A 15,639-nucleotide genomic window follows, 5' to 3' on the forward strand; every position below is an offset into this window, starting at 1 on the left:
GCCATGTACTGTGGAGTATCTTGCATCTTCTACTAAAGGATGAACTACTGGTTTGTTCCACTGTGGCAATTTCCTATGTTCTGATTCAGAGTTAGTTTACAATAGAAGGAGGAGGTGGTGATTTATGTGTGTGTTGTGTTTTTTTATACAGTGTGGGTAGCTAATGCTTAAGGGTCAGATTTATTTAATCATTCACTGGAAGTTTGAAATGCAGCTTATCTGAGAAACTCCCACAATAAATTATCTTTCATGTTCAGACACCTTCAAAATACATTTCCTTGCATGACATTTCACTTAATATGCAGTATCTCTCCCTCTTATCTGCTTCTCCCCACAGCGATGTTAAGGTAAGAAGGAACCATTATGACCAATTAGTCTGATAATTACATATCTACAAGGCAAGATTTTCTAAGGATAGCTTTTGCAATTGTGACATATTTGTAAATCAAGAATACTCTCTCCCTCCATGTTTTGTACTAGGGATAACTTGATACTTTCTGAGGATGAGGAATACTGTCTGTCTGGTGATGGTGGACAGGGATTTTGTTCCTGGTATTTAAATCCAACAGAGATCAATTAATCTAATCTATTGTATATGATTGTTGTAAGGCAGTGGTTCCCAAACTTGTTCCGCCGCTTGTGCAGGGAAAGCCCCTGCCGGGCTGGGCCGGTTTGTTTATCTGCCGTGTCCGCAGGTTCGGCGGATTGCGCCTCCGACTGGCCGCGGTTCGCTTCTCCAGGCCAATGGGAGCTGCTGCAAGCAGCGGCCAGTACGTCCCTCGGCCCACACGCCCCTTGGCCTGCGCCGCTTTCAGCAGCTCTCATTGGCCTGGAGAAGCGAACCGCGGCCACTAGGAGCCACGATCCGCCGAACCTGAGGACGGGGCAGGTAAACAAACTGGCCTGGCCCAGCAGGGGCTTTTCCTGAACAAGCGGTGGAACGAGTTTGGGAACCACTGTTGTATGGGATAGGTATTGGGTAGCTGTATTGCATAACTGGGAGTTAGATGCAGAACTTAGTTCAATTTAATATCAGGCTGTTACAAAAACAACCAGGAAGGCCAGAGAATGGATACCACTTCCTGACAATTACAGCAGGAGATCGGGCTGAGCCATCAGCTGTAAAAAGCCCACTTACGGGCTGCAGCCAGAATTACTCCACTGTGCTATCAATGCTGGAATGTAGTCAAAAACTGGTCACATGGAGCAGACAGAGGCAACACCCCCCCACACCCTATTCCCCTCCCCCGAGAGTCCCCTGCAGAAAATTTTGATGAAGTTGGGCTACTTGACTGCTGTCGGGGCGGTGATAGACTAGTCATTGTTTATTATTTGTATCATCATAGAAGAGCCTAGGAGCCTTATTCATGGACCAGGACCCCATTGTGTTAGGTGCCCTACAAACAGAACAAAAAGACATGCATATATGGACTGTACCATGAGCTCAAGTTCTCTCCTTTGTGGAGCTGCGTTCCCAGTGTGAAGGATAAGCAATATCTTGTTTTGGAGAAGGCTGGCTGGTCACAATGCATTAACTGCTGTCACAGGTCCAAGGGAAAGATCTGCAAGGCCCTATTACAGTCAGGCCTGTTGAGCAGTCATGAGGCTGTCACCCAGGACCCCAGACTAAGAGTCAGAGAATTGTCAGATTCTATTGTGATGGGTTGCCCACCTCTTCTCTGGGGTGCCACCTGATGTACTGGGCTACCACTGAGCCTGCCTGTTCCACCAGCCTGGGTTCCCTCACCCTGTCCTGCTGAGCCAGGCCCTCAAGCTTTCTCCAGCACACACACACAGGTAGGGACACACCCAGCTGTAGAAAGACACAGAAACTGAAATCACCTCTGCGTGGGAAGACTCAGCTTGGCAATTGCCCAGCACTCAAATTCACATCCGCTCTGTAGTATAAACCCAACATTTTATTATCTTGCTCTGCAAAGAAATCTTTACAGCATAAGCTTATGAAATTTGCTCCCTCCCTCAATGTGGATGAAGAGATGTATAGCTTCTTACTCACCCACCCCCCAGTTATGAATTCCACAAATTGCGTTTTAGACAATAAAATAAGTTTATTAACTACAAAGGATAGCTTTTAAGTGATTATAAAGGTTAGCAAACAGATCAAAGCAGATTACTGAGCAAAATAAACAAACAAACATGCAAACTAAGTTCAATACACTAAAGAAACTGGTTACAAGTAGTAATTTCTCACCCTAAATATTGTTTTAGGCATTTCTTTCACAGGCCAGACACCTTTTCTGGCCCGGGCTCAGTCCTTCTCCCTCCCCTCAGTCCTTGTTTCTGAGATCTTCTCAGCAGTCATCCTGGGTGGGTATTCAATGAAGAAAACAGCCCTGATTAACTCACTTCCCTGTCTTACAAAGGGTTTACATATGGCGGTTCCCCAGTTTGGTCTCCACCCAGTTTGTGGAAAAATACTAGTAGGTCGAGAGGGGTTCCAATACCAGGTGACATGATTATATGATCCTGCAGTGTCAAAGCAGCATCCCAGGAAGCTTCTCAGGAAGGTGGGAGATTAGCATATTCAAAATCCTATTGTCCTCCCTAATGGCCCAACGACTAACCAGCTGGACTGATGGCATTTTGTCTGGGGGGCTTTTCCCAGGTGCAAACATTTTTGTAATTGATACATTTTCCATATTCCTAACCTCAGATAAAGAAATGATACATGCATACAAATAGGTTAATCAATCATATCCTTTCCAATGATACCTCACATGACCCACCTTGCATAAAACATATCTTAGTTATGCCATATTCATATCATAAGCATATCTCTCTGAAGAATATGGGGAGTAGTAGCCACACCTACCCCTAGAAAAACAGGCAGGAGGCTTGTCACCTGGGAAGGTGGTGGTGCATTCAGAGACCAAAGAATTGCACAGGCTTTAAGCTGTACCAATCTAATTGAAATGATCAGGAGCTCATGCATATAAAACACCATACACTGCTTTCAAAACTTTGGAGAAAGGGTCAGGAAGATCTGATAATTACAAAGAATGGGCTTTACAAAAACTAAAACCCAACTGCCATGTGATTAGGTAAGATATTAATAGAACTGGGAAAGTTTAACGACAATTGCCCCAGTCATACAAGGTGAAAGTCACCCCTGATTAGAGGGTTAGCATTCATCCGTGACCCATGTAAGTCCATAGATGCTAAGGCCTTGCTCTGGCTAGGGATGAATTTCACCCATAGAGAGTCAGTGGCATAGCCAAGATTACACTGGATCAATTCTGACGCTCCAGCCCTTTTTCTAGCCACCAAAGTGCACTCCCTCTCAAGCCTGGACATGCCAGTCATGTGAAGTCGAACAATCAATTTGTTCCTTACATATAAAATACATAAGAGCCAAGCTAATTCCTGCACTTTGCATATAAAATGCAAATTTGTTTACTTGCCTTTTAGCGTGTGATATTTTTACAAGCTTATTTTGGGACTAAAATGACTCACCACACAGAGTCCTTCAACTCCTTCAGTACAGTGAATAAGCAAACATTCCTCCACTTCACACAAACAACCCTGAATGGAAAAATACATTTTATATTCGGACAGGGTGTATTTTCCTAATTAGCTCTCTAAAGCTAATCTACAGGCATAGGCTTGTTTCATCAGTCGAAAAGCGCTTCCTGTCTTCGGACAAAAACGTGCCACAGTAACAGAGAACAAAGCGATTACTAGAATTGCAAAGGCAGGTGGGCTTTTTCTCAAATTATTATTGGGAACGGGTGTTGTCAATTTACAAGCAGCACCTGAAGCCTGAAATTCCTCTTGCCTGAAGCTGACAGACAGCAGTCACAGCTATATGTTATACAATCTAGAAAGGCTCAACAAATTTTATGTTGGCCCAATACCATTCGTAACAAAAAATACACAGAAACAAAGGTCAATGCATGAAAGAAACTCTGCAAAAAAAGTAATGGACAAAATTTCAAATGCTACATGGGACATGCTTTCGTTGCAGTTAATTTAATTTTCCGCATCTTTACTGTAATACAGAGCAGTCACTTGAAGGAAATTCCATTTTATTTTATTTTTTGAATGCTGGGTGAACTTCTATGAAGACGAATTAAGTGTGAAAGTTACTTATGTTTACAAGTAGAGAAGTTAGTCACATTTGTCTACAGCTATAATCACACGCTGGCAAGGCCAAGAGTAACACAATGGACTTGGCTCAGAGCTAACACACAAAAAAGGCTGAGCTCACTGGCTTTCGTCTTCACTGATACAAAGGCACTTAAAAAAACCAACCCCAAGATAATTAACAGGCTATAGTTATTTCACTGTATTCCTAAAAGGAGGCAAGGCACTTACAGTATTTCTTGCCAGGTATCTAGATGACGTCAACACTGTGCCACCTCCCTTTGGTGGACATTGCTTAGTTTACCTGGCAGTAAAACTCCACTATGTTTTTCCAGTGGGATGAGTCACACATTCATTATCCCAGGGTAAAAAACACTCTTTCTGGGGGTCAGTGAATACTCAGCCATGGAAGAGTTTTTCTTTCTACTGGAGATCCAAGTGGACCTTTAGGAATAAGACATATAAAGAGATTTCTGCATGGGGGAAAAAAGGACACTCTTGCAGCAGTAAAGCATTTGCCGTTCGTTTTTCTTAACACTCTACATAATCACCTTCTTCTGCCTGCACTGCGCGAATATGATTTAACATTTCTAAACATCAAACTGAGCAAGGGTATAGTCTTAGTCGTCAGCCAGCTTACGAAGTTCTGCCATCACCTCATGAAAAGTTGTTTGGCATATGCATTTAAACTGATTTGTTGAGGATGCCCATAATAAAATGTAAACAAGTTGTCTGAAGATGATGCCCACCATCTTATTCCTAGTGATGTCAAATGATTCCTGCTAGAGCCAAATGACACTGGGGATCAGTATTTCCTTTGAATTTTGGGCATCTCCCAATGTTATCTTGCCAGACAGACATAGTCAACTTAGCTTGAGAAGGCAGTTGTCTAGGAGAGGTCTATTAACTATTGGAACTTGCTCAGTCTCCAGAGTAGCTTTGTAGATGGGTCTCGGCTTTGTTGACACTTTCCCAGCATAGTACTTGAACACTACAGGTTATTTATCTGGGCCCTTAATTTATCTGCCAATATGAGAGGAGACTAACTTCTATTTACAGACTACATATTGCAGTTGCAGGTGACAGAGAAAAGGTTTCAGTTTCATTTTACAACGTACAGTTCAGTTTCATTTTTACCTTCATGCAAGCAGCCATATTGCCTCAGCTTGCTTGATGTTAATATTGAGATTCAGACAAGGAACCTCAGTAAGATATTTTTACAAAGTCATTTTTCCGAGCATGCTTTAAGTTAAAAATAAATATATAGTGGCACAGGTAGTGAGGTCTACAGTTAAGGTTGCTCAATACTTTCCATTACAAGCCCTGTTTCTAGCTGCTTATCACATTGATAACATGAGGCAGGCATCTGGCATGGAAAACTTCAGCCTGAACAGTAAAAGATTAAGATTTTTGAAGAATTTCAGCCAGAATTGTTCAGCCATTTTTGAGAATGAAATTAAGGAAAGATTCCTTTTGCCCATGTTAGCAAATTTCTGAAATTGTTTTGTTGTCAAGCTCTAGCACTCCTGGTTTTGGAGCAAGGTCTTGAATTTGATATGGGAGGTTGCCTTAGTGTGAAGGATGTGTCTTTTGCCACCCCTGAAAAAAATCACCCAAATGTAACCAAGTTATAAGCCTTTGAAAATTCCGTTTGCACATGCTCAAGACAGACTTATTAGTTCAGGAGCTAAATACCATCTGCACCGATCATGTTCCATCCCTCCAGAGCTTATATGTGCTGATCAGACTGCAAGTTCACCATTCTCAAAAAGCAACTGAGCACGCTCGAGCCCGGGGAGGTGGGCCACTGTCGTGAAGGGTACGGGAACTGAGAGCAGGAAGCCTGTCTCTGCTGTGCTCTCAATGGTCCCCCTACAGGCACACAGGCAGCACAGTGGAGGGTGGAACAGCCCATTTTGAATGCAGGGGTGAGGAACAGATGAGATGAAAGGGGAAGAGATGCAGGACAGGGGGAGAAGGAATAGGAGCAAAATGTGGACAGAAGACAAAGGAGGGATGAAAATAAGAACAAGGGTGGAGGACGGGGACAGGAACAGAGAAAGGGGAAGATATGAGCTGATAAGGGTAGGGCTAGGACCAGAAGACTCTAACCACTAGAAAATACTCCCCCACAGAATCTAGGATTCAACCCTATAATTGTGAGTCAGAATTCCTTTGCTGTCTAGTGCGTTCCTCTGGAACTCACTGGCAAGTGTGTCTTCATCTCCTTTAGTTGATGGTCCACACAGAAGATAACAGACTTCAATGGCTACTGGTTTGTCTGTTATTTCAAAGGGTAGTGGACTATGCCATGGATCTAAACTTTCAAGACCTGCTGATGACAAATTGGGGATGGTGGGGGGGGGGGGATCAATATGGTTCCACGATTAATTTTTTATCATTTAAGTTTTAAAAACTTTAACAAATACATAAAAAAATAAATTAAATGAACACTAAGGATGCAAAGTCAAGCACTTGAAATTTGGTAAGTGCCAGAATTAAGGTTACATGCCTGTGCAACCTTAATTTGAACCCTCTGTGCCTATGCTTTATAATACAGTCCAACTATATGATCATATACTTTTTTCCCCCTCATGACTGCTGCCCCATTCAGTGTACAGGATGGACAGTACTCACTGAACAGATGTGTATTCAATTTTTTTTTATTCTCAACCTTTAATGTATGACCCCCAAACCCATTGAATACATAATTATTAATTTCCTTATGGACTTTATTATGGGGGTCCCACTACATTATCTTAATGCTTTATAAAAATTAATGGATATATCTTCATTGCACCTGTGCGAGATGAGATATTATTCTGATTTTTCACTGGGAAACTGAAGCATTCAGATTAAAGACAAAATTGTCAAATGTATCACCTAATATTGCATGCCCAACCTGAGAAGCCTAGGGCCTGACTTTCATGAATACTTAGCATTAGATAGCACTTTATATATTCAGAGCACAGCTAATATGGTCCTCAGCTGCAAGTGCTCATCACTTTTGCAAAATCATACCCCAGCTGTCACAAACTGGATACCAAGAAAATGAGGAATGCAGTGACCACTTGGTTTAAATGACTTGCCCAGCATCACATAGGAACCCTGTGGCCCAGGCAGGACCAGAATCTAGTTCTCTAAGGGGACATTCTGTTGGTTCAATATAACACATTACCTCACCCACCTTATGTCTAATGACAAGAGACCATCCTTTCACCTTCTGCAATCCCCCTCTTCATTCACTATACGTCTTCCAACGTCTTAAACCAACGAGGAGGGGGATTGCAGGCAGCCTGCTTCATAACACAACCCTGATTCATCCCCAGAGCAGATCCATTCTCTGTAACCAATGAGACAGGGATTCTATGGAATACAAGAGTATGTGATCGTGTCATTCAAGACGGTATTGTAATGCATACATACACGAAGGTCAAATGAAGCTTGCACAGGCAACCTTAATTCTGGCATTTCCTAACTTAAGTGCCTGACTTTTCAACCTTAATATTCTTTTAATTGTTTTTAAATATAATCTTTTGTAAGTATTCAGTACATAAAACGAACAACATATTCTTGAGCAGCAAACCACTGGATTGCTTCTGACTGCTTGAGGCAAATTCCTGATTTCAAACCCTACCAGTAATATCTAGTGTTAGCCTCCAGTATTATACTATTACACATTTTTTTATGAGTGAAGAAAACCACATATGCATTTATGTTTTACCTTTCTCGCAGTTTATTTGCATGTAATTTTACAGTTTCTACTTCACATCACACATTTATTGCTTCTCTTGCACAAAAGTTTGACAAGGGCAATTGCCTTGCATTACATTTTGGAACGCTGGAACATGTGCCAGTAAAATCTACAGAATATATTAGTAGATCAATTTAACATAAATATAGCAGATAATTACATTGCTTTTTATTTCACTACAAAGTTTACAACTTTGGAAACAATAATTGGTTCCAGTTATTAAAACACTTCAGTGTACTTTTTTAAGCATAAGTGTATGGGAATGCATTTATAGCTCATTAATGCACAATGAATTAAGGGGGGAAATGGAGCTGTGACATTACATAGCACAGTTGCATATGGTATTGGTCTTTCACATATCTGTTGCACAGAATACAGTAAGAGTTGGGATGTTCATGAACCCCTTTTAATGTGAGATCTATCAAAAGACTTTGGTTTCCCATCATGTTATATTATGCTGTCCCAGTCATTCTTTTGTTTTCGAAATATTTCCAAGTTAAAGTTCTAATAAGTATATTAAAAAACGTGCAAGGTTTTTGTCAGTGTGGGCATAAATGTTTGGCCATTTAGAAGACTTACACAGAAGATGACTGATGTATAGAACTATGAATTAATACAGTGGCATAGCATATTAATAGCATATTGCTATTCCCAGAAGACTGTGGCTGGCGCTGGACACCCCGCCGCCGAAATGCTGCCGCAGAGAAGTGGCATCGGGAAGAAGCGTCGCTGCCGAAATGCCATCGAGAAATGGCAACACTTCTCAGCAGCATTTCGGTGGTGGGGTGTCCTGCGGACGCACAAAAATGCCCCGGCGGGTGCCATGGCACCTGCGGGCACCGCATTGAGGACCCCTGAATTAATAAAACTTGTTGTGGACATTTTCTCTGTTGAATATTTCTAAATTATAAAATCATATATATCATTTTATATCATATATAAAATAAAACTGTAAATCAAAATGGATTGTAAAGCAAAACAGTACCTTATTTTGGAGCATATACAAATATGTAGGTCAACATGTTTTTAAATTAGTGTAGCAAAATAAAGCATTTGTCTTTAAATCTGTACGACCTTTTCAGAGTTAAAATGAATACTCTGCTGATACAATTTGAATATACAGAATCTTATTCTTTACTATGCTAGATTTCTTGTAAAGAATTCACTTAGACAACAATTTCAGCGAGCACTCCAAACCATTTACTAGCTTGAACATATCAAAAAGCTTGGTTTGAATAACATAGATCTATATTTCTAATACTGTTTCTTCCCTGGTAAGCAAAATATTTTTTAAATTATAAAAATGCAAGATCAACATTACAAGTGCTCCAAGTTAAATGGCAGCTTTAGGAAGCAGTGAAACCACTGGCTACAGAGTCCTTAGATTTATGAGAGAGTACGTAGAAGAATAAATGTTCTTTTTAAAATTGTTTCACTTATTGTACCATTTCAGTAAACGTAATAGTACTTAGCTCTCACAGAGCACTTCTCACCTCAAAATGCTTTGCAAAAGGTAGGCAAGTATCATGAGCCCCATTTTTCAGATATGGAACCTGAGGAACACAGAGTGAAATGACTTGCCCAAGACTGCACAACAGATAAGTGACAGACAGCCATGACTAGAACCCAAGGGACATGTGTCCCAGTTTATCCACTAGCTTTTAAGATTTTACTGTGAAATTTTCATTAAATAAAAATGGCAGAGGACAGTATTCCTGATTGGAAAAACTGCACACCCTAGATATATCTTGGAATTTGCTGCAGAATGGGATCCCTCAAACACAGAAGGCTGCCTTTTGTCAGATTATTTATGTTTTACTTCAACATGCTGTTTCTCTTTATCCTAACAGGAGACAATGATCTGTAATGAGTATTTGAATTCAATATCAAAATGATAAAAAAGCATTCAAAGAAATTGCTGAAATCAGAGCAAGAACACTTTCAGTACAACATTGTTCCTGATAAGACACTGGAAATGATAGTTTAATTGAGAATGCCAGCTGCTCTGAAATGTTTTAAAATGTAATGCTGTAACATCAGAAATGCAAAGATGCATTTTTCTTTTTATTTCTTTCATATATTGTCGCCTTGAATTAGATTTTAGCAACTTGAGAGCACTGTAATTATATGTAAATATTAATCCTACATTTCAATGACCTAATATTACTATGTTTAGTTTCAAAAAGCATTCATAGTGTGAACTGTGTGATGTTGAGTGCTTTACAATATTTCTTCTCCACATTTTGCTTCTCCAGTGATGGTTATGAAGATCTTCAGTTCGGGATATCCATATTCTGGAGCACAATAGCCACTCTGCTTGGAATGTACACCTAATAAAAGAATGACAACAGAAAAGAACATGAATTACACTTGACATGATTTTTCATTGGGGCTGTATAAATCATTACATAAATGAGCATTTGAGTGTGAAACATTTTAGGGCATTAAATCTTACCAAACATTTTTTGAAATGTGCAATTAATATGAATCACATTAAGTGTAAGCCCACTCTCCCATGTCCGAGTCATACAAGACCATCTTAATCATACCCTCATTGTAGGATTTTCCCCCTTACTTAAGATCAGCCCTAGGGTGATATTTTATGCAATTACCACTAGAGGGCTCCATTTGATTTTCAATTGCCGATTTAAGAAGCTTGAGGACATCTAGGTTGATAGACCGCACAGTGATAAATTACACGCTCTTACCACAGCATATGAACAGTATTGTGTTGTGAATTAAAGCTGCCCCAAGGTCTATGATGTCATTTCACACAGGTAAATACAAGAAATATAAACACAGCAATGCTTTTTTACCATTCTGACATCTATGGAACATAAGTATCTGATAGAACAAAATGTTGAACATAGAAATTGATTCCAATTGATCATTGCTAAATTCTGATTTTCTAGTCAAATGATGTTTTTATTTAACCTTTGGACATGATTATGATAACTTGATTTATTTGAAAAGATTTCTCAAAGATGAAAAAGAATTTGTGACAATTATATTTATACGACATTCCTTCTAACCACAGATTAGATTCATAACGGGAAAAACACAGCAAAATATTTGGTAAACAGTACATGTCAAATTATGTGGGACTCTAACCATTGAAAAATACAACTGATCATATATGCAGAACTCATTAAAAATGCAATTATAAAATAACACACGATTGAGTGTTATGGGTTTCAGTTTGACAATGTCCTTGTTTAGACCATCTTTCCTTCCCTTCGCATTCTTAAAATTCTGCTATTTTCAGCCATGTTATCTCCAAGTTAGAGCCTGACTGACAGTATTGAAAGGCTTTCAGAGTTCGCAACTGGAATGAAAGGCGTAAAAGCAAACAGCTTTAGAAAAAAAGAGAAAAAAAGAACAGCTGATCTTCATCGAACCAGACCATAGCATGTCCAATGCATCTCAGCTGTCACTAGTAAACACAGTGATATCCCCTAAGGTTTCACTGATAAATAACTCCTACAAATCTGTTCAGGAGAAGAGGAAATACCAAATAAAGTTGGTTTGAGTCAACTAGTTCACAGAATAAGGTTTGGAAGTTATGGATTTATAGAGAAATTCATTATGTGGATTTAAATCATAGAGAGTTTTTCCAGTTTCTTTTCCAGTAAAAATGATTCCACAGATGTGAAAAGTTACTACAGTTACAACTACAAAAATGAAGTTTGACAAAGGGAATAATGATGATTGTTCCGGCTGGTGTCCAAGTTAAGAACAAGTCATTAAAAATATTATGCCACGTTTTCAGCTGAAGTAAACTGGCATAGCTCTATTGACGTCAATGGAATTATGTCAATTAACTCCAGTTGAGGAGCTGGCCCAATGTGACACCATTGCATTTTCTTACAAACCAGAATTTTAAACATGTTTTCAAAGGCAGTTTTAGTGGTTGGGAAATGTGCCATATTTAGAGAGTTTGGAACCAAGTCTTCAGTTTATCCCCACGAGAGCTGCAGCTCAATGAGCCCTACTGTACCTGAACTCCGCACTGCCTATATGCCTGACTCCTGACTTACAGGAATTTTATCTAGTTACCGTCTCCATGCTTTTTCACAATTCGGCTTTGTCATAAATATAAAGGGAAGGGTAACAACATTCCTGTATACAGTACTATAAAATCCCTCCTGGCCACAGGCACAAAATCCTTTTACCTGTAAAGAGTTAAGAAGCTCAGGTAACCTGGCTGGCACCTGACCAAATGGACCAAAAAGGGGACAAGATACTTTCAAATCTGGGGGGGGCCTGGTCTGTCTGTTCTGTGTGCTTGCTGGACACAGATCAAGGAAGCAAGCAATCCAATTCCATTAGAATTAGTAAGTACTAGCAAGGGAATGCATTAGCTTGTTTTTGTTTTGCCTTGTGATTTTCTCTGTGCTGAGAGGAAGGTGTATTCCTGTTTTTCTTTTTGTAACTTTAAAGTTCGGCCCAGAGGGAAATCCTCTGTGGTTTTCAATCTGATTGCCCTGTAAGATTATCTTTCATTCTAATTTTACAGAGGTACTTCTTTTACCTTTTTTCTTTATAATAAAGTTCTATTTCTTTTAGAATCTGATTGGATATTTTTTGTGTCCTAAAAAAACCCAAGGTTGGTCTGTGCTCATCTTGTTTATTCTCAAGCCTCCCCAGGAAAGGAGGTGTGGGAGCTTGGGGGGATGTTAGGGGAGAGTAGGAACTCCAAGTTGTCCTTTCCCTGAGTTTATCTAAATCACTTGGTGGTGGCAGCGTTACCTAATCCAAGGTACAAGGGAGAATTTATGCCTTGGGAGTTTTTAACCTAAGCTGGTAGAAAAAAGCCTAGGGGATCTCTCATGTGGGTCCCCACATCTGTAACCTATAGTTCAGAGTGGGGAGGGAACCCTGACAACCCTCTTTGCTGACTCAAAGCAGTGACAAAGATGTGGGCACCTAGTCACTGAAAACTACCATCACACCAATGGATTTCACACAGGGTTTGTAGCACCCATCAGGTGTTTAATAAAATGTTAAACAGCGGTAAAACAGTTGACAGCAACTATGACAAATATGAATATAGATCAAGATTCATTATACTGCTACCATAGAAGTTATTCAGAAGACTTTCCCCCTGCCCCCAAACTGGTATACATAGGTATTAGAGAGCTCTCATAAGAATAAGGGAAATTATACTATTGCAGAGACTATTGTATGGCAACTGCTGGCACACGCTGACTTCCTTAATGTCAGGGTGGTGAAGCACTGGAATGAATTGCCCAAGGAGGTTGTGGAATCTCCGACTGTCATAAATATAAAGGGAAGGGTAAACCCCTTTAAAATCCCTCCTGGCCAGAGGAAAAATCCTCTCACCTGTAAAGGGTTAAGAAGCTAAAGGTAACCTCGCTGGCACCTGACCAAAATGACCAATGAGGAGACAAGATACTTTCAAAAGCTGGGAGGAGAGAGAGAAACAAAGGGTCTGTGTCTGTCGGTATGCTGCTTTTGCCCGGGGATAGACCAGGAATGGAGTCTTAGAACTTTTAGTAAGTAATCTAGCTAGGTATGTGTTAGATTATGATTTCTTTAAATGGCTGAGAAAAGAACTTTGCTGAATAGAATGACTATTTCTGTCTGTGTGTCTTTTTTGTAACTTAAGGTTTTGCCTAGAGGGATTCTCTATATTTTGAATCTAATTACCCTGTAAGGTATCTACCATCCTGATTTTACAGAGGTGATTCCTTTACTTCTATTTACTTCTATTTCTATTAAAAGTCTTCTTGTAAGAAAACTGAATGCTTTTTCATTGTTCTCAGACCCAAGGGTTTGGGTCTGTGGTCACCTATGCAAATTGGTGAGGCTTTTTACCAAACCTTTCCCAGGAAGTGGGGTGCAAGGGTTGGGAGGATTTTGGGGGGAAAGACGTGTCCAAACTACGTTTCCCAGTAAACCCAGTTAGAGTTTGGTGGTGGCAGTGGATATTCCAAGGACAAAGGATAAAATTAATTTGTACCTTGGGGAAGTTTTAACCTAAGCTGGTAAAAGTAAGCTTAGGAGGTTTTCATGCAAGTCCCCACATCTGTACCCTAGAGTTCAGAGTGGGGGAGGAACCTTGACATGGTGGCAGAGTGGTGGGATTAACCTGAAATCATTTTGAGATCAATTTGAGATTTTCTGAACTAGAAAAACAGATTTTAAAAAGGACATTTTTTTTTCCTTTGGAGCTGCTGGAAAGCAGCTTGTTTTTCTCTGTTTTGGGGCCAGAGGAGAGATAAAAGGGGATTATCTTTGTGAATTGCAGGTTTTCTTTGCTTGGAGGCAGGGTACTTAACCTCCTGCAGGGAAATTCACAATCTTTGTAAACCAGAAGTTTTTTTTCCCCTAAAAGTAAATAGGAGGGGTGTTCTACCCATTTGCCTGGAGACAAAAGTGGCAAGTTTTTTTTAGGATTTTGATTTTTTTTACAAGGAGCACCGGTTTGAAAAGGAATTTTCTTTCCTTTAGGCTGCTGGTAAGCAGATTTCCAAGTAGTTGGAGGTTTTTTGCTTTGATTTGGGGCCAGAGCAGAGACAAAGGGAATTGTCTTTTTCTGTAGGCTGACAATCACTATCAGAGAATAGGTATTCTATTTCAGCACAGCAAAATTTTACAGCCAAGTTTTGTTTGTTTATTTCTAAACCTTGGGTGTAAAGTTAGTTAAAAACAGAGAGGTTAGGATGACAAAATCCACGGCTCGACAAAAGCTGGAATTAGCCAGATTTCAGGCTGAGGAAAAACAAAAGGAACATGAAAGAAAGATAGAACTCATGCGGCTGGAGAAGGAGGAGAAGGAAAAAGAGAGGAAGCATGCACTGGAGATGGAGAAGGTAAAGGCACAGCAGAATATACCAACAAACCCTAGCAATCCTTCTCCAGGTACCACTTCCCATCCCAGAAAGTTCCCCACCTACAAGGCAGGCGATGATACTGAGGCCTTCTTAGAAAACTTCGAAAGGGCCTGCCTTGGGTACAACATCTCTACTGACCAATACATGGTAGAGCTGAGGCCGCAGCTCAGTGGACCCTTAGCTGAGGTGGCAGCTGAAATGCCTAAAGAACACATGAACAAGTATGAACTGTTTAAATCCAAGGCGAGAGTCAGAATGGGGATAACACCCGCGCAGTCTCGTCGGAGGTTCAGAGCCCTAAGGTGGAAACCAGACGTGTCATTTACCCGACATGCCTACCACATTGTGAAACATTGGGATGCCTGGATATCCGGAGCAAGTGTTGAATCTCCAGTAAATTTTCCCTTCCTAATGAAAATGGAACAATTCTTAGAGGGTGTTCCTGAGGAAATAGAAAGATACATCCTAGATGGGAAACCCAAAACTGTAATCGACGCAGGAGAGATTGGAGCCAGATGGGTGGAGGTGGCAGAGAAGAAGAAAACTGGTCGCAGTTGGAGCGGAGACCAGAAGGGACAACTCCAGACCTCACCCTATTACTGGTGGCCGCCCAAGGCCCCACCTACCTCCCAAAGAACCCTCCAGACACCTTACTGTCCCACCACACCGTTCTCCAGCAACCCACCTCGCCCCAGTGACCCGTCAGCTGGACGATGTTTTAAATGTAATGAGCTGGGGCATGTAAAGGCCAACTGCCCCAAGAACCCCAACAGATTACAGTTCATTGCTCCGGGATCACACCAGAGGTCCGCAGGCCCAGATACCTCCCAGATACCCTTGGAGCAGAGGGAAACTGTGAGTGTGGGCGGGAAGAAGGTCACCGCGTGGAGGGACACCGGAGCACAAGTATCAGTTATCCATGCT

At 40.7% G+C, this 15,639-nt stretch overlaps 1 protein-coding gene across 3 annotated transcripts in view; it reads right to left on the reverse strand.

Annotated features, from left to right (window-relative positions):
* Positions 1–7,822: 7,822 nt before the first annotated feature.
* The window catches only part of GBE1 (1,4-alpha-glucan branching enzyme 1), a 290,444-nt gene continuing 282,627 nt past the window's right edge, over positions 7,823–15,639 (reverse strand). For all 3 annotated transcript variants that reach the window (XM_077819979.1, XM_077819985.1, XM_077819991.1), the window contains one exon: positions 7,823–10,188. In XM_077819979.1, the coding sequence (XP_077676105.1) occupies positions 10,132–10,188 (57 nt within the window). In that variant the 3' untranslated portion in view covers positions 7,823–10,131. The remainder of the gene's footprint in view (positions 10,189–15,639) is intronic.

Source organism: Eretmochelys imbricata, chromosome 1, assembly GCF_965152235.1.
Source record: "Eretmochelys imbricata isolate rEreImb1 chromosome 1, rEreImb1.hap1, whole genome shotgun sequence".
NCBI classification, from domain to species: domain Eukaryota; kingdom Metazoa; phylum Chordata; order Testudines; family Cheloniidae; genus Eretmochelys; species Eretmochelys imbricata.